Raw genomic sequence first — 25,172 nt, forward strand, 5'->3', positions numbered from 1 at the left:
GTTAACAATATTTGTCGCCCAGCATTTTCATAAAAAGCATTAACAGAAACACTGCATATGGGAAACCAGGGAGGGCTAGCATCTGTTCCTAAGCATTGTTTCAGGAATGTGCTTGAGCTTTGTTTAGAAAAGTTACGGTACTGTGTGTGATTCACAGCAGCTGGCTATTCCCATATGTTCAAAGTGAAGTCAGACTGCTTCAGCTACAGAAACAGCATCTTGCGGTGCTTGAGAATGGCAGAAGCATTCTTCCTCAAGCTGTAAGACTTATTTTGGCGGTTTGTTTTCCCATTGTTGTTGGCAACAAACTCTGTGGGCAATAAAATATATTTGTTGTCTGAGTTGACACCTCTGAATTAAAGGTACCTCTTAGATTCACAATGTCAAATGGGATTAGTTCAACACAAGGTTTTGGAACTCTCCGCTGCAAGTACTGGATTCTGGATTTAGGTATGATTTAAACAAACAAAAAAAATGCTGAATTTCTTTTGAACTTATAAGGTTTTGCATTACAGATACATATTTTTACTAATTGAATTGGCTTGTGGATTTTATCAGAATGCTAACACATGAATTCAGTGGAAACTCAAATTATTATTTGTTCCCAAATAGCTTTGTAATAGTTGTTGGGGCTTATATGCAACAACTAAATGTTTAGAATTATCAGTCTGATTTATACAAGTTAACTGTTTTGTTGTTACCTGGAGTTGTTGATGCTATTAATCATTATTATATGATTGCTTAATCTTTTTATTAGGTTGCTAGTCATCTTCCATATGCATCTTCCCCTTGCCAGGTTGCTGGGGTTAGTTGGACCCTAGCAACCATAAACCTAGTTAAATTTCCATAGTTGTGAACTAAAACTTATGGTCTTAGAATACAGTACATATGTAAAGTACTGATTTGTTATGGATATAGCAGATTAATAGTGCTTTTCCCTCAAAATAAAACAAGGGTACTCCTGGATCTGTGAAATGCTTTATTCAGAAGTTACTAAACTAAACTAAATATAGTTGGTAAGACATCTGTTATTCTGGTACTTTGTGACCTGGGGTTCTACAGTCTACTAAAAGTTACATTTACACATAAAATAAGCAATCTGGTCGTCAAGTACCTGACCAAGTTGTATGCTGATTAGGTGTTCAAATCCTTTGATGCTCTATCTTCAGAGTGTGACCTCCCCAACCAAATGTTTTAATACTGTATAACCTGCATCAACAACAAAATTGGTCTCTTCTCAAGTGCCAGAGGATTAGTCCCCTTGTGGATTGCTGTTCAAAGTGGGTTACTTCTATACCCTAAGTGGACACTGATGATTACAACATCACCTGTATCTCCCCTCTGTAATTAGCAGCAGTGGCACTCATACAATATTGCACAATACACAGGAGATACCTAATGCCTACACGTCTCTATACAGGTATGGGATCCATTATCTGGAAACCCATTATCCAGAAAGCTACAAATTATGGGAAAGTTATCTCCCATAGACTCCATTTTAATGAAATCATTCAAAATTTTAAAACATATTTACTATTTCTCTGTAATAAAACAGTAAATTGTATTTGATCCTAAGAATTAATTAATCTTTATTGAGGGCAAAACAATCCTAATGTGTTTATTTAATGTTTAAATGTAGACTTATAGTGTGGAGATTCAAATAACAGAGAAATCCCTTATCCCAAAAAACCCAGGTCCTGAGCATTTTGGATGATAGATCCAATACCTATTCAATTGGGGCAATTCAGAAAAGTGGAGATAGCCCTTTTTTGTAGTAAAAGTGGTGGAAAACACCACATTCCAGATTCACAAACAGATATCTGCCTAAATTCAGACTTAACTGTTTTTGGTGAAAGAAAGACAGTTTACAGACACTTTTATGAATTTGTCGTTTAGACAACATTTATATGACATTTTAACGACATTTTTTCCCAACATTTTCAAAATCGAATAAAGCTCAGTTTAACTCCGATCAGTTCTAATCTCTTTTGTTTTGTTTTACCCAGTCTCCATTTCACCTCTGGTAGGGGCCCCATTGGGGGGTCATTAACATATTAATGGGGATTAGCAGCCTGTTGTTAGGGGACAAGTTTCTGTCTAACCCTAGAACAATAGACGCAAAAAGCCTCATTAACATTTTATAAATTTTTAAAACACTGATTAAAAAAAAAAGTGTTTCATTTATATCTTATATGTAAAAAGTTTTTACCTCACATTTGCATTGTTATGCTAGTTTTAGCTTAATGAATGAGACAATAATTACTTCGAGTGAACGTATTGTATACACTTTGATTTAAAGGAAAATTAAAGCCTCCTAGTTTTAGCAGCAGTACCCCCTCTTTAACTTAACAGGATTGGCCACTTCCTTTAGCTCTGCCCCTTCTGTTCCTAGCAGCCATATTGTGATCAGCAAGCAGAACATGCACACTGGCACCCAAACTGGGATATTGGGGTACAAGGTTGGACTGATCCAACAGGGCACTGGATAAAGACCCGGTGGGCCCTAGTCCTGTTGGACCTCTTTTCGCCAGGCATGTTGGTGTGTGGGCCGGATAGCTGTTGACCAGTAATGAGTAGGGGCTAGAGAAGAAGGTATTTAGACCCTTAAATCTTGTTACAGAAGTTAAATTACACAGAAATATAGAAAACATTTGAAAACCCAACTTGTCCTGAAAAATGTGATGTATAGTTTTCCTACGCAAACTAAAATTACCCCTCAGGAAATGCCCTGAAGTGAAATGACAATAAATCTATCTCCACTTTTATTTTGTCTCAGTATCACCACTTTTGTAAATTTCCCCCATATGAGTCTGTTTCCTGACAACCTATGGTATAAGTGTGGGTCCGTACTAGATAGTATTTTTTTATGTTTACAGGACCTGCCTCATTATGGTATTAGAGCAGTGTTTTTCAACCTTTTTTGGGCAAAGGCACACTTGTTTCATGAAAAAAATCATGAGGCACACCACCATTAGAAAATGTTAAAAAATTTAACTCTGTGCCTATATTGACTATATATAAAGTAATTCTCTTGAATAGGAATCAAATAAACACAAAGAAAGTATTTTCCGGGACATTTTCTCCACAAACCCACCCCCCCCACTGATTTTTTTTTTTTTTTTTTATACACACAAAAATTTTATATTATATATATATTATTATTAATTGCTTTCTTACATGTCAGGCTGCGGCATCCAGGGGTGTCCCGGGATTGTCCTCCGGTGGGGAGTAGGGCGGCTGTGCATGGGCCTGGCCCCTGGTGGATCTGGTCTGTCGGGGCAGGGCCTGTGCAGTTGCTCCCCCCGGTCGGGTTGTGCCAGGGCAGGATAGAGCTGCCTCTCCTCTCTGGTTGCTCCGCCCTCCTGGATCCGATGCCGGATGACGTCACAGGCAGTGACGATTTCCGGGCATCATGGAGCCAGGAAGTGGAAGGTGTCCCAGAGGGGACCGGGGGAGTCTTGTCTTCACCTACGGCACACCAGGCAACAGTGGTTGAAAAACGCTGTATTAGAGTAAGGTAAATTATAATATTTGGTCATGCATAATTTTTTTCAATATATACAGGTGAATCGTGTGACCTCTTTGTGCAGCAATAACTGCAACTAAACGTTTGTGGTAACTGTTGATCAGTCATGCACATCGACTTGGAGGAATTTTAGCCCATTCCTCCATACAAAACAGCTTCAGCTCTTGGATGTTGGTGGGTTTGCTTACATGAACCGGTTGCTTTAGGTCTTTCCACAAAATTTCAATTGGATTAAAGTCAGGTCTTTGATTTGGCCATTCCAGAACGTTAATTTTATTCTTCATTTTATTCTTTAAAGTGGACCTGTCACCCAGACATAAAAAGCTGTATAATAAAAGCCCTTTTCAAATTAAACGTTGTAACCCAACGTCATTTTTTTAACACATCTATACCTATTATATAAGCATTTAAAAGTCCCAGCTGTCAATCATATATTGCCTGACCCGCCTCTATGCCTAAGGCATAGGGGTGGGGCAGACAGTTACTTTCACTTTCAATTCAGAACCTCTTAAATGGCACTGCACTCCTCACATTCCCCCTCCCTCCTCACCATCTAATTGTGTAACCAGTGCATGGATATGGGTATCAGGTCCCCCCATACTGGCACAGAAACAAGATTTTGGCAGGGTGCACAGCTTAATAACAGTGTCCACAAAATGGAGCCTGCCTGTTTTCTGCAATTGTGAATTCCAGTGCTGAAGTAAATATGTTTAAAATAATTTATATAGTGTAACTGAAGTTTATTTTGCTTGACGAACACAATAGAAAACAATTTATAATTATTTATTAAGGTGACAGGTCCCCTTTAACAATTCTTTGGTAGAATGACTTGTGTGTGTGTTTAGAATTGTCTGGCTGCATGACCCACTTTCTATTGAGATTCAGTTCATGGACAGATGTCTTGACATTTTCCTTTAGAATTTTTTGGTACAGCTCAGAATTCATTGTTGCATCAATGATGAGAAGCCATCCGGCCCAGATAGGATAAAGTTTTATGTTGGAATGCAGTGTTTTTCTTTCTCCAACTGTAACAATCTTCATCTGATTGTAATCCTATTGACTGCAAACACCCTTGTGTTTGCAGTCAATACGATCACAATCAGGTGGAATTGAGAGACCCTGTTAAATTTAAAGTACGGGGATAGAGCAAAGACTGATTACACATACAACACATTTGTGGATGTTTATCAAGGCTCAAACAAGGGAGGTGTCTAAGGACCTCAGAAAAAGAGTTGTTGATGCCCATAAATCTGGAAAAGTTTACAAGACTATATCTAAAGAGTTTGGATTCCACCAATAAAGTCAGACAGATTGTGTACAAATGGTGGAAATTCAAGACCATTTGTATCTGATTTAACCTTTTTTGTTTTATTTGATTAACTAGGGTTTTCTTCCTCTTCATTTAGGACCTGTTTGAAAATCAGATGATGTTTTAGGTCACATTCATATAAAAAATTTTAGAGAGTTCACAAACTTTCGAGACTTTGTAGACTACAATGCCAAGTGTCAGATCACCAGAGCCATGCCTGCTTTGTGAGGAAAGTAATGATACTTAAATGGAAACTGCCCTCGTCTCCTAGGTTGGCCCAATGAAAAAAGTTGCTGAACCCCTCTAAAAAATGATAAAATATGGCTTCCGTGGCTCCAGGATAGGAGATTACCTTTAAAGGGCTCTTGTATACCCCAAGATGTAATTGTATATTGCAATTTCTTTTTATATGCATACTCTGACTGGTTTCCTGTACCTTTACTTTATTATAAATAGCAAAGTAATTCAACCAACATTTTGCCATTTTCACTACAATCTGGCCACAATATGCTACAATCTGGTTCAAGTACTTTTCATGTTTTTTGAAAGACTTAATCAGAAGCTGGTACCTTGGGATTGGAAGAAGGCTAATGTCATTCCTATAAGATCTCAGCCTGGCAATTGTAGACCTGTAAGTTTTACATCCATGGTGGGCAAGTTATTTGAAGGCTTGTTAAGGGATCACATACTAAATTATGTACTGGAGAATGGCATTATGAGCAGTAATTAGCATGGCTTTATGAAGGACAGGTCATGTCAGACCAATTTAATTGCTTTTTATGATGAGGTAAGTAAGAAGCTGGACAGTGGGGATGCAGTAGATGTAATCTATTTAGATTTTGCCAAAACATTTGATACCGTTCCTCACAAATGACTGCTTTCTAAACTAAGGTCTATTGGTCTTAGTGAAGTCATTTGCACATGGATAGAAAACTGGCTACAGGATTGGACACAGAGGGTGGTTGTTAATGGTACATTCTCTACTTGGAGTAAGGTTCTCAGTGGGGTCCCTCAGGGTTCTGTACTGGGTCCACTTTTGTTTAACTTGTTCATAAATGACTTAAGGGAGGATATTATAAGTAATATATCAGTGTTTGCAGATGACACAAAACTCTGCAGACCAGTCAATTCTCTCCAGGATGTGGCATCCTTGCAGCAGGATCTTGACAAACTGGCAATCAGGGCGGCTAAGTGGCAGATGAGATTTAATGTGGATAAATGTGAGGTCATGCAAAAATATGCAAGAAACTTATACCCTTAATGGGACTGCACTAGGCAAATCCATAATGGAGAAGGACCTTGGAGTCCTTGTAGAAAATAAACCTGGCTGTAGCAAGCAGTGCCAAGCAGCAGCTGCAAGGGCAAACAAGGTTTTGAGCTGTATTAGATTCACAGGAGGAGGGTGTTATTCTTCCCCTTTACAGAGCACTGGTAAGGCCCCATCTAGAATATGCTGTTCAGTTTTGGTCTCCAGTGCTGAAATAGGACATTATTGAATTAGAGAGGGTCCAGAGAAGGGCAACTAAGCTGGTAAAGTCTCAGTTATGAAGAAAGATTGGCCAAGTTGGGTCTGTTTACACTGGAGAAGAGGCGCTTAAGAGGTGACATGATAACTATGTATAAATATATAAGGGTATCATATAATAACCTCTCTAATGCTTTATGTTCCAACGGAAGGGAGGTTCCATTTAAATATTTGGAAAAGTTTTTTTTTACTGTGAGAGCTGTGAAGTTGTGGAATTCCTTACCTGAATCAGTCGTGCTGGCTGATACATTATATAGCTTTAAGAAGGGGCTGGATGGATTCTTAGCAAGTGAAGGAATACTGGGTTATGGGAGATAGCTCTTAGTACAAGTTGATCCAGGGACTGGTCCGATTGCCATCTTGGAGTCAGGAAGGAATTTTTCCCCTCTGTGGCAAATTAGTGAGGCTTCAGATGGGGTTTTTTGCCCTCCTCTGGATCAACTAGATGTTAGGCAGGTTATATAAAGACATTATGGTTGAACGTGATGGACGTATGTCTTTTTTCAAGCTAACTTTTTTGCACTATTGCATTCCAATTGCTCTGTTTATAATTTCTTGTTGAAAGAATATGTAAAACAGTGATGCTTGCAGATACAGTTAATCCTAATTATTGCATATGTGGCAGCTTCTGTTTTACGACTGTTTTACACCAACAGAGAAACACTTCATTCCTGCCACGTCATTGACTACAGTTGAAAACTGCCTGAGACTGTTTTTAGAGATGAATTTCTGTCCATCGTCCTTGAATGCCTATTTTTAGGCTGCAGTTCACCAGTGTATCCAGAAAGATTCTATTATTGTTAATGAGGTGTGGCACAGACAGGTTCAGCCATTTTGAGTTGATGCAGATAACTCTAGAAGGCATATTATGTGGTTTAAAAAATGTCGAGAAAATTTGCCACAGATCACCAGCCTTTACCGCATAAAAAACGCATAATTTTTTATGCATTTTTTCTTTTGCCAGTACTTGCTTAAAATAACTTCAAATAAAAGACACTTTGATAAATTTGCCATTTATTTTACACAGCTTGTTACAAAGATCAACCCTGACTTTGGAAAATTTAGTTGAGGAGCATGGTCATGGGTTGTAGGTTTGGGGAAACTGAACTCATGGGGCAGAACGGCTTCTGACTTGAGGCCTGTTTGTTGCTGAGACATAAGCTTGGGACCTGCTTGATTGTAATAAAGAATCAGTTTTAAAAATGACAACATTGATAGTTTCTTGTTTTTCCATTATTTTTCAGTGTAATGGAAATAACCAGAAATCACAATATCCCCACTGATGTAATGGCAGCCAGGGAGCAAAAAAAGCCAACATTATCTCATGCCTGCAGATGCAGGTTCACACCCATTATTACTGCCCACCTACATAATTTGGAAATTCAATCTGCTGTCCCTGTAAAAATGAGCACTACAATAAATTGTACAGTTTTGCATCATTTAAATTTAAATGCTTTTTGTTGTCGTTTGTTATACCCTGTATTTGCTTAGTGAAGTTGTTAATGTGATATGCGAGTATAGTAATACAACATATTTAGTAATTTAAGGGCCTAGTCCTATACAGTATTCTGCTGATTGGCTTTTGGGCCAAACAGACACTTTGCAAGGGACTGTACATGGTATGGCCACCATTCTATTTTTTCATTCATTCAGAGATATATATATATCTCATCATCCATATATATATAGAATACTTTGATTGTCAAAAAATGCACGAAACAAAGTTTTATACTATTTTGTAGGTACATCTATGGCCACCTATTTCTTTTCAAATTCTTGCTTAAATTCTGCTCCACATCCTTCATCCTGCTTGTGGAGAAGCAAGCCAGCTTACAAAATGGAAAGTGTTTCTATAAATTTAAAGTACGGTAGGGCTTTACACCTGTATTGAGCCTACACCATGTTTCGTTTTCTCAAGTACTGAGTAGCAGAGTCTGTACTTGTTCAGCCATGTGGCAGCAGCAGGGGGCAGGGCAAGCACTTTAGATGCCAAGTTATATGCAATAACAACAGAAGCAGAACCTGTCGATGTTTGAGGGATCATTGCCTCAAGGTTGATACAACATCTGCATAAGGAAAATAATTTTTAGCCTAAATCTATGGCTTGATATCAATAATATCAGTAAACCATATCAAACCTTGTATTTTCAGTTGTATTTACTAAACAGGGACATAATGGTGCCCATCACTTCTTGCGAAGTCTAATATATTTTTCTGTGGCCAAATAACATAAATGTTATTTCTTTTTCTTTAGTTTAAAGATCAAAAAAAAATTATCTGCATACAGAACTCATACTAGTAATACCCTAAAAAGCTATGACTATAGTTTTACCTTGCTGCCAAATAATTTTCTTTAATCCTGTTATGTTATAATATATTGCCAAAGAAGCCCAATTCTAAGAATCTAAGACACCTTGGCTGCTTTGTGTAAAGATACAGCGGGAATAGCAAAAGAAAAAGAAAATTGCTTCTCTTTGTGATTCATAAAGTATGACTGGTTTAGCACAGTGCCTCTCAGGTTAATCCATATGATTGATGTACAGGGAAATGTTTATTGTACACCTACATGCCAAAGGAATTAAAGGGTTTGTAAGCACAACCATTACACTGTCCCACTGCGCCTTCTAGTTTTGCTATAGAAGTTGCAGAAAAACTTAATTATAGATACAAGAAAAATTAACCAATGAGAAAAATCTTCATTATAAGTGCAGAAGAATGAGAATGCTGATTCCCAGCTATGTGTTAGGCATCTTCCTGTATTGTTCTCCTGTTCACACCTCAGACAAACTGTAGGAGCAGTTCCAGCATTTTTTCGCTGTATGTAGTACAGTAATTGTTCATGTTGGAGTGGTCATGATCAGTTACTGCTCTGCCTGCTCTACCCTGCCCCTGTGTGCCATGCTCTGCCTTCCCTACCATGCCTGTGTGTGCTATACTCTGCCTGCCCAGTGCTGCCTGTGTTGCCATTCTCTTCCTGCCCTATGCTGCCTGTGTGTGCCATGCTCTGCCTGCCTACACTGCCTGTGCAAAGTGAACCTGACGGGGGTTTGTTCTAGGAGTTTGTTAGCATTTAGAAAGGGGGTTCCTAAGGTGTGGAATTATGTTTTGGAGGTCGCTATGCTATTTCTTTCAGATATGAGTGAAGGGTGATGTCTACATGGGCCACCAGTAGGACAGCACTGTAGTGATGGATTTCTTCAAATGATGCAGCTACTTCAGTGAAGCCATCCCCTGTATGTCTTTTGTTCCTAAAATGTATGAGTTGAGAATGATGGGAAGTTATATACACTGCTCAAAAAAATAAAGGGGAAACTTAAACAACACAATGTAACTCCAAGCCAATTACACTTCTGTGAAATCAAACTGTCCACTTAGGTAGCAACACTGATTGACAATCAATTTCACATGCTGTTGTGCAAATGGAATAGACAACAGGTGGAAATTATAGGCAATTAGCAAAACATCCCCAATAAAGGAGTGGTTCTGCAGGTGGTGACCACAGACCACTTCTCAGTTCCTATGCTTTTTGGCTGATGTTTTGGTCACTTTTGAATGCTTGCGGTGCTTTCACTGTAGTAGTAGCATGAGACGGAGTCTACAACCCGCACAAATGGCTCAGGTAGTGCAGCTCATCCAGAATGGCACATCAATGCGAGCTGTGGCAAGAAGGTTTGCTGTGTCTGTCAGCGTAGTGTCCAGAGCATAGAGGCACCACAGGTGCTCGCCAGAGGTAGCCTGACTGCCATTAGGTACCGAGATGAGATCCTCAGACCCCTTTTGAGACTCCTCCTAATGCTAGACCTCATTTGGCTGGAGTGTGTCAGCAGTTCCTGCAAGACGAAGGCATTGATGTTATGGACTGACCTGCCCGTTCCCCAGACCTGAATCCAATTGAGCACATCTGGCACATCTTGCTCCATCCACCAACGCCAAGTTGCACCACAGACTGTCCAGGAGTTGGTGGATGCTTTAGTCCAGGTCTGGGACGAGATCCCTCAGGAGACCATCCGCCACCTCATCAGGAGCATGCCGCAGGCATTGTAGGGAGGTCACACAGGCATGTGGAGGCCACACACACTACTGAGCCTCATTTTGACTTGTTTTATGGACATTAGTGTGACTCCAAATTCAGACCTCCATGGGTTGATAAATTTGATTTCCATTGATAATTTTTGTGTGATTTTGTTGTCAGTACATTCAACTATGTAAAGAACTATTTAATTTTTTAAATAAGAATATTTCATTCATTCAGATCTAGGATGTCTTATTTTTGTGTTCCCTTTTTTTTGACCAGTGTATAATGGCACAGCTTCAGTGTCATCAGGTGGTCATAAAAAGCTGTATTATTGTTTTGGCAAGTTGGTCCCAGTTGTGAGAAATGCAACTTTGTGCATGGCCGCAATTACTCAGGAATTCTGAGGGGGAAAAACTGCATTGTGGGGGATATATAGTCTGTGCAAACAGTGAATAAGCTCCTCATACTTTACTTTTCGAAGAAAAAATAAAATATATAACATAAAAATATGGTGAATATGCATTGGGAAATGAGACAAACAACGATTATTATGTTATATATGGATCTATTCTAAACAACTTTTAGATTGGCTTTTAATATCTGTTTTGTTTTTTATTTTATATTTCTATTTTGCCTCTTCCCAAACTGAAAATGAAACTCATAATAAGGAACAGTGCCTACCAATAAACAGATTGCCTGTGTGACTTCACTTTTCTTCTTAATACTTTTTGATTTTTTCAGGCTCTATTATATTTATTTTTTACTGTGATTTCAAAACTGTTCCCAGGTTGCTTAACTCCTAGTTTCCTAGTTGTCATGTAGCAGTTTAAACTCAATGGCTGCCACCGCTTTAATAACAGAATGAAGAAATATACAATTAATCTTTATCTCCTTTTTTTTGTTGTTTTTTTAAAGATGTTTTTGGTGTTTTTGAACTTAAAATACTTGGAACATGTGTTCTGCGGGAAAGCATTAGCGTTAAATAGAGTGTAGTTGGAGAATCAAGTGGGGCAGCAAATTCAACTATACAATTATACTATAGTGGTATTATTAATATGGTAGATTCCAAAATATCTGATTAGCATTAAATTATCAGCAGCATTTTTACAGTGCTGCTCATACAGTATATTTTGTTGATTCTGAGAAAGATCATATCCTTGCTGGGGAACATTTTTTTTAAAGGAAGCCCTGTACATTGAACCTATTGCAATCTGAGAGTGTTTGGCCAGGCAGAACAGATGGCCTTCTGTTAATAATAAAACATAGAACGGTGGTTTCCTAAAAGGTGTATTTTTTTTTTTCTTGAAGCATGAAAAGAAAAAGTCAGGAAATTAAAATACTCATTTCATATGAATAATTCAAATCATGGTCTCATGGGTATGTTTTAAACTTTTATCACCTTATATTCCTTAATTCCTTGTACTTCTCTGTTTTGTTTTGTTTTTTCCCATGTTACATTTTAAGGTTATTAACAGTTTAATGTCATTCTACATTTTAGGATACAGTTAGCCTTTCCCATGGCCTTTGCAAAGAGTATAACCCTAAAAATGTTTGCTTGTTTATTCATAGGTATTTAACTACACAAAGCGCAGTTTCCTCCTCAATGAATAGGACTACAGTGTCACTGCCCTTGGTTTCTGTTAGGGCAGAGTGCCTCACTGTTTTGAAACTGCTATTTATAGGCACTTTTGCTAGGATAAAAGCACTTACTGAATTACTTTTTTGCTTTGTATGAGTGCATACCTGATCACTATATATATTAGCCGGTTGTTGGTACCACTAAAAACCCTAAGATATCACCTTATTAGTAGACCAGTGGTTCACAATATATGGTGCTGACCCTTCTAGTAGAAGGCTTTCGGGGCAGTGGCAGGAGTGCTAAGCCTGAAAGTAAGTTATAATGAGAGTTAGGTAAATGTCCATTTGCACTTACGGCATGTACGCTATAAACAAAAAACTTTATTGGATTTCCAAATCTATGCGTTTCGATCCCCCGAGGATCGTCGTCAGGATAATGACAGGAAGTGAGGTGCAACATTAAATACACATATCGCCCAATCAGGGTTCAACAACATTTAACCCATCAAGTGCAAGTGAGTATTAGAGCTTTCACATATGTTTCAATATAGGTGATCATCATATCGATAAAAATAATTAATACCATCCGCATAAATAGAACGGGCAATTCATATACTCTTTATCAACATTCTTAAAAATCTACCAAAATATATGTCCCCCAAACACACTCATAAACCAACCAATAGTTAAAATCTGTCATAATTTGTAAAATTCCATGCGTCAATCACAAATACTGCATGGGATATGTTATAATCCCAATGTGTGTCAAGAGAAAAAGGTGATGGATTTAAAATCATATATAAAGTTAAAAACAATATAAAAAAAGAGGCATCAAACGAGGAAATCAATTCATGAAAAATAATCAAAATCAGATTAAAGTGAATTCATTGTATCTAGATCATAGCAACATCTAATAACTTATTAAACCATACTTTTTCATAATCAGTACAATAATAGAGGAATTTCATTTCAATAATAGGCCATTAAATGAAGACTCAAACGCCATAATATGTCCATATAGATTCATAGGTCATAAAAAACATGATAACGAGAACATTTCATTTAAACCCCGGGGGGCTATCGTATCGAGTCTCCAGATCCATTGTGCTTCCCTCTGAAGGAGCACCTTAGATCTGTCGCCACCTCTTGGTAGTGGAGGGACATGATCAATTAAGATAGCTCGCAGCATCGGTAAAGAATGTTTATGATTAGCTAGTGCCATACGTATCACAGATCTGTGGTTATTCATGCGGGTACGAAAGGTTGTAACACATTTTCCAATGTAATATAACCCACATGGGCACATGATGCAGTAGATCACAAAATCAGAAGTACATGATAATCTATATCGTATATGAAACTTTTTCCCAGTATGTGGGTGGGAAAAAGTATTGGCAGTAATGAGGCACCCACAGGTTTTACACCCACCACATTTAAAACATCCGGGTTTGCCCATTCTCAGCCACGTACTTGAGCTCTCAAGTTTTAAATCAGTCACCATTAATATATCTCTCAGTGAGCGTCCACAACAGTAGGCACATCTAGGGGGTGGCATTTGTGAGAAAGGCAATCCAGAGTCAAGTTGTAAAATTGCCCAGTGTTTTTTAATAACTATGTTGACATCATGACTCACCGGTGTATAGTGCATAATAAATGTCATCTGTTCAGGTTGAGTCTGTCTCTGTGTACCTTCCAATGTATCACGTTGTGAATTTTTCACAGCTCTCTCAAGTTTCAGAAATTCAGGGAATATGACCTTTTGGTAAATCGATCAAGCATCTCACTTGCTTGCTTGGTTGCAGTTCCAAAATCAGTATTTATCCTAAATACTCTCAAGCATTGCGTATAAGGGATAGACTTAATCACCAAAGGGGGATGGAAACTATGGGCATGAATTATCGTGTTACGGTCAGTATTTTTTCGAAATAGAGTGGTCCCCACCCCAGAGGGACTCCGAAAAATCCCTATATCAAGGTAATCAATCCCATCAACAGCATAATTCAAAGTAAATTTCACTGGAGTAGGCAGAGCATTAAGACTGCCAACAACTGATTCGACTCCAATGTGGTCCCCATTCTAAATGATTAAAATAGCATTGATGTATCTACAGTACAGTAATAAATTATCTGCATATTTGGGATAAATATATCTGTGCTCAAATTAATCCATATATAGATTTGCATATGAGAGGGCCACATTAGAGCCCATCACCGTGCCAGTCTTCTGTAGATAAAAAAAAGTTTGTTCAAATCTAAAGTAATTACATGTTAACACCAGCTGTTATAAAGAACACAAAAACTTAACCGGAGGAGAACCCACCTGTCCCTCACTTAGTGCTTCCTTGCAAGCAGATATTCCCTCATCCGGAGGGATAATAGTGTATAGATTGCATACATCAAGTGTGACAAAGAGTGTGTCAGCAGGAAGTGGACCCAATCTCCTCAAAATGTTTAACAAAGATGAGGAGTCAGCTAGATATGAATACATACGAGCACATTTTAGTTGTAAAAAACTGTCAAGATAAATAGAGAGATCCCCTAGCTGAAATGATAGGGAGACCAGGGGGAGCTGTTGTGTACCTGTGTATCTTGGGAAGAGTATACACAAGATATAACTTGTATATATACTTTTATACAAGTTCCAAAGACAGTGAACAGATTATACAATTAAACATTAATCTGCGTAGTACTTTTTTTAATTTATATATATATATATATATATATATATATATATATATATATATATATATATATATGTATGTATGTATATATGTGTGTGTGTGTGTGTGTGTGTGTGTGTGTGTGTGTGTATATATATATATACACACACACACACACACACACACACATCATTTGTGCTTTCCCCATGATCTGAAGAATTTAGGCAACATTTCTAGGATTGCATCTCAACTAATAAAACATTTTTGCTTACCTAACCATAAAGATATCTAAAGCTTAAAAGTAGGCTAGAAATGTTGTACATAAGCCCAAGGTAACCAGAACCCTTTAGCGGGGAAGATCTTTGCCTCTGTTTATGCCCCCAGTAGCTCCCCATCGTCTTTTCTGTTGATTCACTGTAGATGCAGGGTGGGGTCCAGCCTACAATATACAGTATACATAAAATATATATAAGGATGATTAGTTATTCACATTCCCTTTACATGGCAGATTTGAAACCAATGCAATTAGCATCAGATTTTAATAATCTGCTCTGTAGTGTCAGTTTATATGACAGGCCAGTCTTATTTTCTGCTTGATAATTTGAGACAACCCCTGAGCTTACCTTTTCAACAGCTGCCCAGAGCATACTGAGCATGGAGTGTCACTGACACTTCTAACAAAATCCAAGACGGGGATCTCCTGTGACAACTGTAAAGACCTAAATCATTAGTACTATTGAGATGCTGAAACTTTAGTCTCATGCAGTAAGTTCTGTACAATTCTAGCCATATTCATTGTAGTTTTCCCACCACCTTGGGATCCTGAGCATTTGGAGATATGTATTATTCATTATTCAACATTTGATGTTCAGTGTCAGAATACTTGTTGTATCAAACACTATACAAGAATAATTAAATCATTTTGAAAAAATTATCAGTGCTTTTTAATGAAAAGAAATGTTTTTTATGCTTTTTTTATTTTATTTTTTAACAAGACAACAATACCTAATGAGGTCATCAATAAAATATCCTTGTCTGAAATTGTTATTGATTTAGCACTGAATTATTCTCTTCCTATGCTACCTGTTGATTTGCTTATAATGGAGTCTATGTGAGATGGCCTTTCCGTAATTCAGAACTTTTGCATAATGGGTTTCTGGATAAGGGATCCCATACCTGTACTTGTCATTGCATTCTTACATACACATTATTCACAGAGTAGCAAAAGATTAATATTCATATTAACTAAATTAAGGTTATTAGGGCAATAAATATCTCTACTGTTCAGTTTCAGATTGCAGAACAAGTTGCAACTGGCATCTTACTGCAAGACATGGGCTCATTTACTCTTGGAAAATTTGCTGGCATCCTGCAGCCAGCTGCAGGAGGTGTAGCAAAAACAAAAATGTTAAGTGTTTGCCATAGATAACTGAACTAGTGCAAATTTTCACTCCACTTTTGAAAGGCAGTACTATGAAAGAAGTGACTGGTCCCAATTAATGACTGTACATAGTACATGCATTTTTAATACCTAATACAATTTTTTACATGTAAACAATCAATTGTTATAGCGTAACTAAAATATCTTTAATTGTTGAAACAGGTATATAAATTTACAGTAATATACAGTATTGAATATACATGCCTGTTTAAGCAAATAATAATTAAAATCTCATTTCCACAGATTCCCTCTCTGTCTCCAGTAATGATGCCAGTCCTCCTGCTTCAGTAATTTCCCTTCAGCCTCACATGATTGGTGCTCAAAGCTCTCCTGGCCCAAAGCGACCTGGCAATACTTTGAGAAAATGGCTCACCAGCCCTGTCAGGAGACTTAGCAGTGGCAAAGCTGATGGACATGTGAAAAAATTGGCTCATAAACACAAAAAAAGCAGGGAGGTTCGTAAAAACACAGACTCAGGTTCCCAAAAGGACTCTGATGACAGTGCAGCAACACCTCAAGATGAAACTATCGAGGAGGTCAGTGAATAAGAAAATATTTAATTTCCTTCACATCTTGAAGAAGGAAAAGTAAAAACTAAGTAAGCTTTATGAGAAAGGTCTATGTAAATACAGCCATAAGCACTCACAGAAAAACTGCAAAAGAAACACAAGATTTCTTGTCTCATTTTTTCCTGTGCCAGAGTCTGTGCAGTTCTCTTCTCTCTCCCCTCTCCTGCTCCCCCCTCCCTCAAGAATGCTAAGAACTCCCTCCCCCCCTCTCCTTAGAAATGTGTGATCTGAGCCATACAGCAGGAAGCTTCTTCATAGTCTTACAAACTGCTCATGTACAGGGGTCTTGGTCTTGGTGCAGGAGTGTGGCATTAAGGCATTTTTGTTTACAGAGATCAGCTTTTTTTCCTATGAGGTTTCTGATCATCTGAACAGGAGAAAGAGGGGGAGACTTAAGGGCACTATTCAGAGAACTATTCCTGTAGCTTGAGATTCACATTTTATTAGCCTTTCCTTCTCCTTTAAGGCTTCAAAAAATACTTTGTAGGGATATAATAAAAGTCATAAAGAAAAATAAGTGTAAAAAATGTACACGCTCAATGTAATATTACAACTTTACCCCATATATTCTGATGCAAGACCAAGTACATATACAGCAGGGAAAATAAGTATTGAACATGTCAACGTTTTTCTCAGTAAATATATTTATAAGGAGGCTATTGACATGAAAGTTACACCAGATGTCAGTAACAATCCAAGTAATCCACACATAAAGAAATGAAAACAAATAAGTCTTTAAATTAAGTTATGTGTAATAAAGTTGAATGACACAGGGACAACACATGAAGAAAAGGAGTTGCAAAGCCAAGAAACCTGCTGAAATCTGTCAGTATTTCAAAACTAATCTTGCCCCCTATCAGTGCAAATTAATATCAGCTGGTTTAGTCCTAATTGATGGCCTATAAAAAGGTTTCTCATTACCAAGCTATCACAAGATGTATATCATGATGGGTAAAAGCAGAGAGTTCTCTCAAGTCCTTTGCAACCTTAGGCTAATGCCACACGAGGTGTAGGGCTGAAATTTTCGGCAAGCGGATAAACGCTTGCTGAAAATTCAGCCCTACGTCTGCTACTTGTGCCTGCACCCGAGCGTATTCCATTCATTCGGGTGCAGGCACAAGTAGCAGGCGTAGGGCTGATTTTTCGGCAAGCGTTTTTTTCAGCCCTACGCCGTGTGTGGCATCAGCCTTATTGTTGCAAAACATTCTGATGCCATTGGTTACAGACTTATTTCTTCGTGGACATTTCAGCAAGAAAATGATCCCAAATACACAGCCAAGGAAACAATTTCAACTTAATTTATTGACTTATATGCTTTTTATTTCTTTGTATGTGTGGAAAACTTGGGTTGTTGCTGACATTTGGTGTAAATTTCATGTTAATAGCCCCATTAGAAATATATTTACTGTGAAAAATTTTAGTGTTTAATACTTAATGTAGAGCAAAAGTAAAATGCTGCATGTTAACAAAAGATTGAAACATGTTCAAATCTCTAGCTTGAATGAGAAAATGAAGCTATCACTGAGCCTATCATATGTTTTTAAGAATTCAAAAAAAATGTCAAGTGGAAGCATTTTTTATAGTAAAAAGGAAGACAAAATATGTTTTGACACAGATGCCAATGTTAATAAGAATTACTTTACAGAACAAGAGATGCATAGTTTGACAGATGTAGTAAATCAAAGAAAACGGCTTGGGATAGACACAGGACCTCTCATCATTTAGAGCAGTGATTCCCAGCCGTGGCAACATATTCCTCATTACCCCATTTAATGTTTCTCCCAGTGGCCTTAAAGTAGCTGCCCATTTTTAAATCTCTGGTTTTAAGACAAATTTTGGAAGCATGGAGATGCAGTTTTACTTCAAGCGGAGACTCCTGCAGGCTGTAAGTCCACATAGGCCTACCAAATAGCCAATCACAGCCCTTGTTTTGCATCTCTAAAGAACTTTTTTAATGCTTGTGTTGTTCACCAACATTTTTTACATCTGAGTATGGCTCACAAGTAAAAAAAAAAAAAAAAAAAAGTTGAAGATCCCTGACTTAGAGAAATGGAACATTTATATTTTAGCCAATGTAGTAAAGAACTTAAAGAGAAATTTGTAGCCAGTGGCCTCTGTTTAGAGTCTAACCAAATGTCAATTCCGCCAAATATCTCCTTAATTTGTAAAAATTTTAGTCAAATAGCTGATCTGTCCTGCTTTATGTTGGATGCATGACTATTGCATATTTTCTTTTTCCCTTTATCAGGCTAAAGCTAGTGTGTATTGTAAATATCTTAAAGGGAAAACAGACCCCTGATCATTTCTTGTCTCTATAATAATATACTTTGCAGAGGAATCTAGTCTGTGCCATACCATAAATACATTTTAAAGGCAAACAACTCATTTAAATACATTTTTGTAGACAGTGTCTGAATTATAGAAAATATCTTGTTCTAAAAGTCAGTCAAACTCTGTTTTAGAGAGTGCGCAATGAAGGACTTAGCAGTGGTACGCTTTCTAAATCCTCCTCGTCTGGCATGCAAAGCTGTGGAGAAGAAGAGGGCGAGGAAGGACCTGATGCAGTTCCATTGCCTCCACCCATGGCTATTCAGCAGCACAGCCTTCTTCAGCCTGACTCACAGGATGACAAGGTAATTTTCAGTTTGGCTTGATGCAAGTAATGTATTCAATTTTTTTTAAATTAAATTATCTTGGCTTTTAGTTTAATAAACCACAATGAAAAAATGTTTAGGGAGATAACAGCCAGTTTTGTAAGTTTGTACAAATGTGTACTTATCCAAGTATTTATGCAAAAATGTGCAGTTTTCAAACTATTTGTGTGTGTTCTGTTCAGTTTGTGCATACAAAAATATGATTATGAGACTAATAAGTGAATTCCTGAAAGCTGCAATTACTGCTTACATGCTTGATAAAGGGGTTGTTTTACCCCGAAACGTTGCACTACCGCAATAAAAATTTGAATTAAGGGTTTATCCCGTTTGTAGCCCTGAGTGCCATTGCATTACGGACACTCGGCAGCTTATCGGCCCAAATTGACCAGATATTGATCGGGCAGGTGAAAAGATTTAGTCGGATCGGGGACTGCTTTGGCTCGTTGATGTGGTCCCTGAACCGACTGCCCCATTGCCACCATTATAATTCGATCATTTGGCACCAGGGTGTATGGGCACCTTAAAGGGGACCTGTCACCTTAAGAAATAACTCAAAATGTTTTTCAATATTGTTAGTTAAGCAACATAAACTTTACTTACACTATATAAATAATATAAATCTTGTTTTCTTCCGTCTTGGAATTACTCAATCACAGCAAGCAGGCAGGTGCCATTTTGTGCGCACTGTTATTAAGGCAAGCTTCGTATCATGCCAAAATCTTGTTTATGTGCCAGAAGAGGGGACCTGATGCCCATGCCCATGCACTGGCTACACAATAAGATGATGAGGAGGGAGGGGAAAATTGAGATGTGCAGTGACATCTAGGTAGTGCTGAACGACAGCTGGGATTTTGAAATGCCTTTATAAAGGGTATGGGTGTGTTATAAAAAAAAAAATGGCATTTTGGTTTCATGTTTAACTTGAAAAGGACTTTTATTATACAGCTTTTTATGTCTGGGTGACAGGTCCACTTTAACTATAGAGGAGACTGACCCTGCACTGTTGTGGAGGGGGGGGGGGGGGGCTGTGACTGATAAGCAGACTGCAATATCTTGTTCCCAAAATTTAGGGGGCTAATGATCATGCTGTGTAGTGCAATAACTCACTACAATAAGTCACTGCACTGCTAAAAACTCATGTAGGAGATATCTCATGTAGTAAAGTAAATGGATCCCATTATAAACAGTTAATATCGCTAATATCTCTAATAACTAGTTCATCTAAATAGTTAAGATAATTAATATGGTAAGTCAGTCAGTTTATCGGGGGTTAGTTTTCTTTATCTAAGTTTTTTTAAATTCATTTGCCACACGCTTGCCTGCCCCTGTCACACTTCTCTAGCTTGACTTTGCTTCATACATAAACTTTTAGGAAACGCACAGAAATCTTTACCGAAATAACATAAATTGCAAACGTTTTAACAGAAATTAATATACATAAGTTACGCTATTTGCATATCTTTTGCAATATGTGGGCAGGCTCTATCGGAATGGAATTTTACTGAACCCGGGACAACAGTACTTACAACCTTACCTTCCAGCCATCAGTTGTAGCCCACTGTCTCCATGGGGCTACTTTTGCTAGACACCAGTAGCAACTGGGCTTCACAGCGAATTCAGTATAAAACTGCAAAACATTTGTAAGTTGGCCTATTCTACCATGGTGTATTGTAATTGCTCATTCATTGTTGCCTCACTGGACCCTCTTTACATCTGGGCCTACTTTCTCTGTAGTTACGGCCTTGCTAGACAATTTATACACGAGCAGTAGAAGAATCTTTTTGCTATTTTATACGCTTACTCCCTCTTCCTGGCAGGTAGTGTTCCCTCTAATTGGATTTTTGGTGTATACTTTTTAAAACATGTACATTGCACAATCATGGAGGCATAATTAAAAATTGTCTCTGAAAAGATGTGAGTGGGCAGAATAAGTACAAAATTATAGTTCCACTCAAAAATCTTTGTTGGCCATAACATTTCTTGTGTGCTAGATTCAAAATTTGTGTGAATGAGCATGTGTGCAGAGCTTAGAGAAAAGACTGATTGCAGGTGACATAAATGGGACTTACCCTCCTACCTGCTATTGGTTGCTATGTCTGCCCCTTATTTCATTGGGGCAGACATATATTACATACAGTGGATATAAAAAGTCTGGTAAAATGTCAGGTTCCTGTGCTGTACAAAAATGAGACAAAGATAAATAATTTCAGAACTTTTTCCCACATTTTAATGTGACCTATAAACTGTACCACTCAATTGAAAAACAAACTGAAATCTTTTGAGGGAAGAAAAACAAAAAAACTAAAATAATGTGGTTGCATAAGTGTGCACACCCTTAAACTAATACTTTTGTGAAGCACCTTTTGATTTTATTACAGCACTCAGTCTTTTTGGGTATGAGTCTATCAGCATGGCACATTTTGACTTTGCAAGATTTGCCCACTCTTCATTGCAGAAACACTCCAAATCTGTCAGATTGTGAGGGCATCTCCTGTACACAGCCCTCTTCAGATCACCCCACAGATTTTCAATCGGATTCAGGTCTGGCCTCTGGCTGGGCCATTCCAAAACTTTAATCTTCTTCCGGTGAAGCCATTTCTTTGTTGATTTAGATGTATGCTTTGGGTCGTTGTCATGCTGAAAGATGAAGTTCCTCCTCATGTTCTGATTTCTAGCAGATGCCTGAAGGTTTTGTGCCAATATTGACTGGTACTGTTCATAATTCCCTCTATCTTAACTAAGGCCCCAGTTCCAGCTGAAGAAAAACAGCCCCAAAGCATGATACTGCCACCACCATGCTTCACTGTGGGTATGGTGTTTTTTTGGGGATGTGCAGTATTGTTTTTGCGCCAAACATATTTATTGGAATTATGGCCAAAAAGTTCAACCTTGGATTCATCAGACCATAACACCTTTTCCCACATGCTTTTGGGAGGCTTCAGATGTGTTTTTGCAAAATGTAGCTTGGCTTGGATGTTTTTCTTCGTAAGAAAAGGCTTTTGTCTTGCCACTCTACCCCATAGCCCGGACATATGAAGAATACGGGAGATTATTGTTACATGTACAACACAGCCAGTACTTGCCAGATATTCCTGCAGCTCCTTTAATGTTGCTGTAGGCCTATTGGTAGCCTTTCTCTTTTCATCAATTTTGGAAGGACCTCCAGTTCTTGTTAATCTCACTGTTGTGCCATATTTTCTCCACTTGATGATGACTGTCTTCACTGTGTTCCATGGTATATCTAATGCCTTGGAAATTCTTTTGTACCCTTCTCCTGACTGATATCTTTTAACAATGAGATCCCTCTGCTGCTTTAAAAGCTCTCTGTGGACCATGGCTTATGCTGTGGGATGCGACAAAAAAATATCTGGAAAGACCAACTAGAGCAGTTGAACTTTATTTGGGGTTAATCAGAGGCACTTTAAATGTTGGCAGGTGTATGCTGACTCCTATTTAACATGATTATGAATGTGATTGCTTAATTCTGAACAGAGTTACATCTCCAGTTAGAAGAGGGTGTGCACACTTTACCTAAAAGATTTCAGTTTGTTTTTCAATTGAGTGGTACAGTTTATAGGTCACATTAAAGGTGGAAAAAGTTCTGAAATTATTTATCTTTGTCTCATTTTTGTACAGCACAGGAACCTGACATTTTACCAGAGATGTGTAGACTTTTTATATCCACTGTAAAGACATCCTGTAATGGGAGTCTTGTCTGTGACTACATGACTAATATTCTTTGGGGATATAACTGTATGTCTTTCACAATGGTTTAATGGTTTCCTGTATTAAAAATATTTATATACCACTTCTTATATCCCTCACTCCTCCTATTGCTAGTTTATGAAAAGAACAATTACATTCCATGGCCAATTGCACAATCATTCAGTTTTCCCTAATTGCTAACCCACTGGTTTTGCTTTTAACTTGTTATTATTGTACTCTTATGTATATTTTTTGTCTGCCGCAGTCTTGATTTTATTACAGTACTAATTTCCCCTTTTTTTTTTTTATCCCTTTTTTTTTATTTGTGGATCCATCCTGTTTAATGGCAGCATTATGTGGACTTGTGTTCTGTCTCTGTCCTGGCTCAGTTCCCTTACCTGTCCATATAAAGCCAGATGTAATCTTTACCCTAATCCCTTTTTGTTTTGTAAATAGCATCATCATTCTTAACCTTACTTAACATACTTACAAACAGGACATAATTTGCTATAAGGGGAAGAATCACACACAATGGTTTGTTTGAGTGAAGTTATTTTCTGTGTTGCATGTATTTTGTACATGTATAAGGTAGTTCCTATGAAATATTGTCCATATTGTACCTTTTAGTTTCCAGTTACCTGGTAACATGTGATTATTATACCACATGTTTGTCAAGATATGTAACTTGAAACCAGAGCCTCCTGATCCTGAATCCTCTCCTTGTCAACCCCCATAACTTCCATTTTTAGTTATGGTTGGCATTTTAATAGAGTATGAGGTCAGAAATCTACTGTATTCTGCAAATACCAAAGAGCCAAGTGGATGGCACAGAGAATGGTGAGCTATTTCTCACATAAACTTGCAAGATATACAACATAAGAAATGAAAACATTCTGTGAAATAATACAGTATGATTTTTAAGAAGACTTTGTTAGAGTTTAAGCTTTACTAAAACCCTGATTAATTTATTATTATTACTATTTATGGTTTACTTGTTTAAAGCTTGGTACACCGACTTCAAAAATATTAGAATTAATTTCTTTAAAATAAACAATTGTAATAAAGGTATGAACACCATCAGGTTCTCAGACTGCCAACATTTATTATCTGTTTCACGTATAAAGGATAATTAAATATTGCACTTATGTTGAGTTCCATCAAAGTTCATAAAACAAATGCATTAAAAGTCATCAGGGTTGCCACTGTCATCCATTAAATGAAAAAGGTTAAGTGACTATTTCCCGCTATGGCTCACTGATTCTGCCATATGGTCCAGGTGCCTTTTGCCCCAATCCTAGTGCTCAAACCCAAAGCAAAACTTCCACATCCCGCCAGTGAAGATTTCTATAATGCTTACCCAATTGATTCTGGTGCCACTGTTTTCCTGGTGTGCACTGCCAAAAGTTCCTTATCTGTTTAAGCCCATGTTTTATTCAGTGAAATTATTTGTACAACAGTGGTAGACATGTCTGGGAGATGTAATACGGACTACTTTTACCTGTCTAACCAACATTTACTTGCTTTATAAAAATTGCACAAAACTACAGATTAGTTGCTTGGGGATGATGCAGCGAATTTGTCTGTATAGCATGGCCCAAGAAAATGGTGAAACATTATTTGTTTGTATACAATATATTTGTGGCTTGTGTTTGCACATATATAGCACTTATTCAGTTTGTATATACTCGTGCATTTCTGCATAACAGTCAGTTGAAAGTTACTGCTAATTAATAAAGCTAGATTTTTATTTCAACTGTAGAGGAGTGGCCCATTAGTGTATGAGGAAGGCATTGCACTCTGCCTCCAGAAGTGTGTATTCATATTATCTCATGACATATCAAACAGGTAGAGAAGAATGCTGGAGCTGATGCCACTATAAAAGAAATATGCCATTACAAAAAATGTGCGCCACTCTTATTACAAGAGTAATAACCAATGGTTATCTTTATGAAATGTCTTTTTAAATATGTGTTTTGTTTTTTTTTTAATTACCATTCCCTTGGAACTCTTAGGACATAAGAGAAGAGCTTATAAATTACCAGATACGTGTCTTTCTTAAGGTTTACAGTAGTTCTCTTTAGTTAACTGGGTTTCTATAAATCAATTTAATATCATAAAATACACATTAAATAAGAGTAGATTTAATTTTTGTTTTCAACAACAAAATTGGTTGTGGTGTTCTTCCAAAAAC

General features: G+C 37.6%; 1 protein-coding gene across 6 annotated transcripts in view; it reads left to right on the forward strand.

Moving 5' to 3' along the window:
* The window catches only part of trio (trio Rho guanine nucleotide exchange factor), a 308,906-nt gene that overhangs the window by 227,141 nt on the left and 56,593 nt on the right, over positions 1–25,172 (forward strand). For all 6 annotated transcript variants that reach the window (XR_001170948.3, XM_012964353.3, XM_012964355.3 and 3 more), the window contains exons 35-36: positions 16,297–16,589; positions 19,085–19,255. Coding sequence is in view for 5 of the 6 variants with exons in the window: in XM_012964353.3 (XP_012819807.1) it covers positions 16,297–16,589; positions 19,085–19,255 (464 nt within the window). In the remaining variant the exon portion in view is untranslated. The remainder of the gene's footprint in view (positions 1–16,296; positions 16,590–19,084; positions 19,256–25,172) is intronic.

Source organism: Xenopus tropicalis, chromosome 6, assembly GCF_000004195.4.
Source record: "Xenopus tropicalis strain Nigerian chromosome 6, UCB_Xtro_10.0, whole genome shotgun sequence".
Lineage (NCBI taxonomy): Eukaryota > Metazoa > Chordata > Amphibia > Anura > Pipidae > Xenopus > Xenopus tropicalis.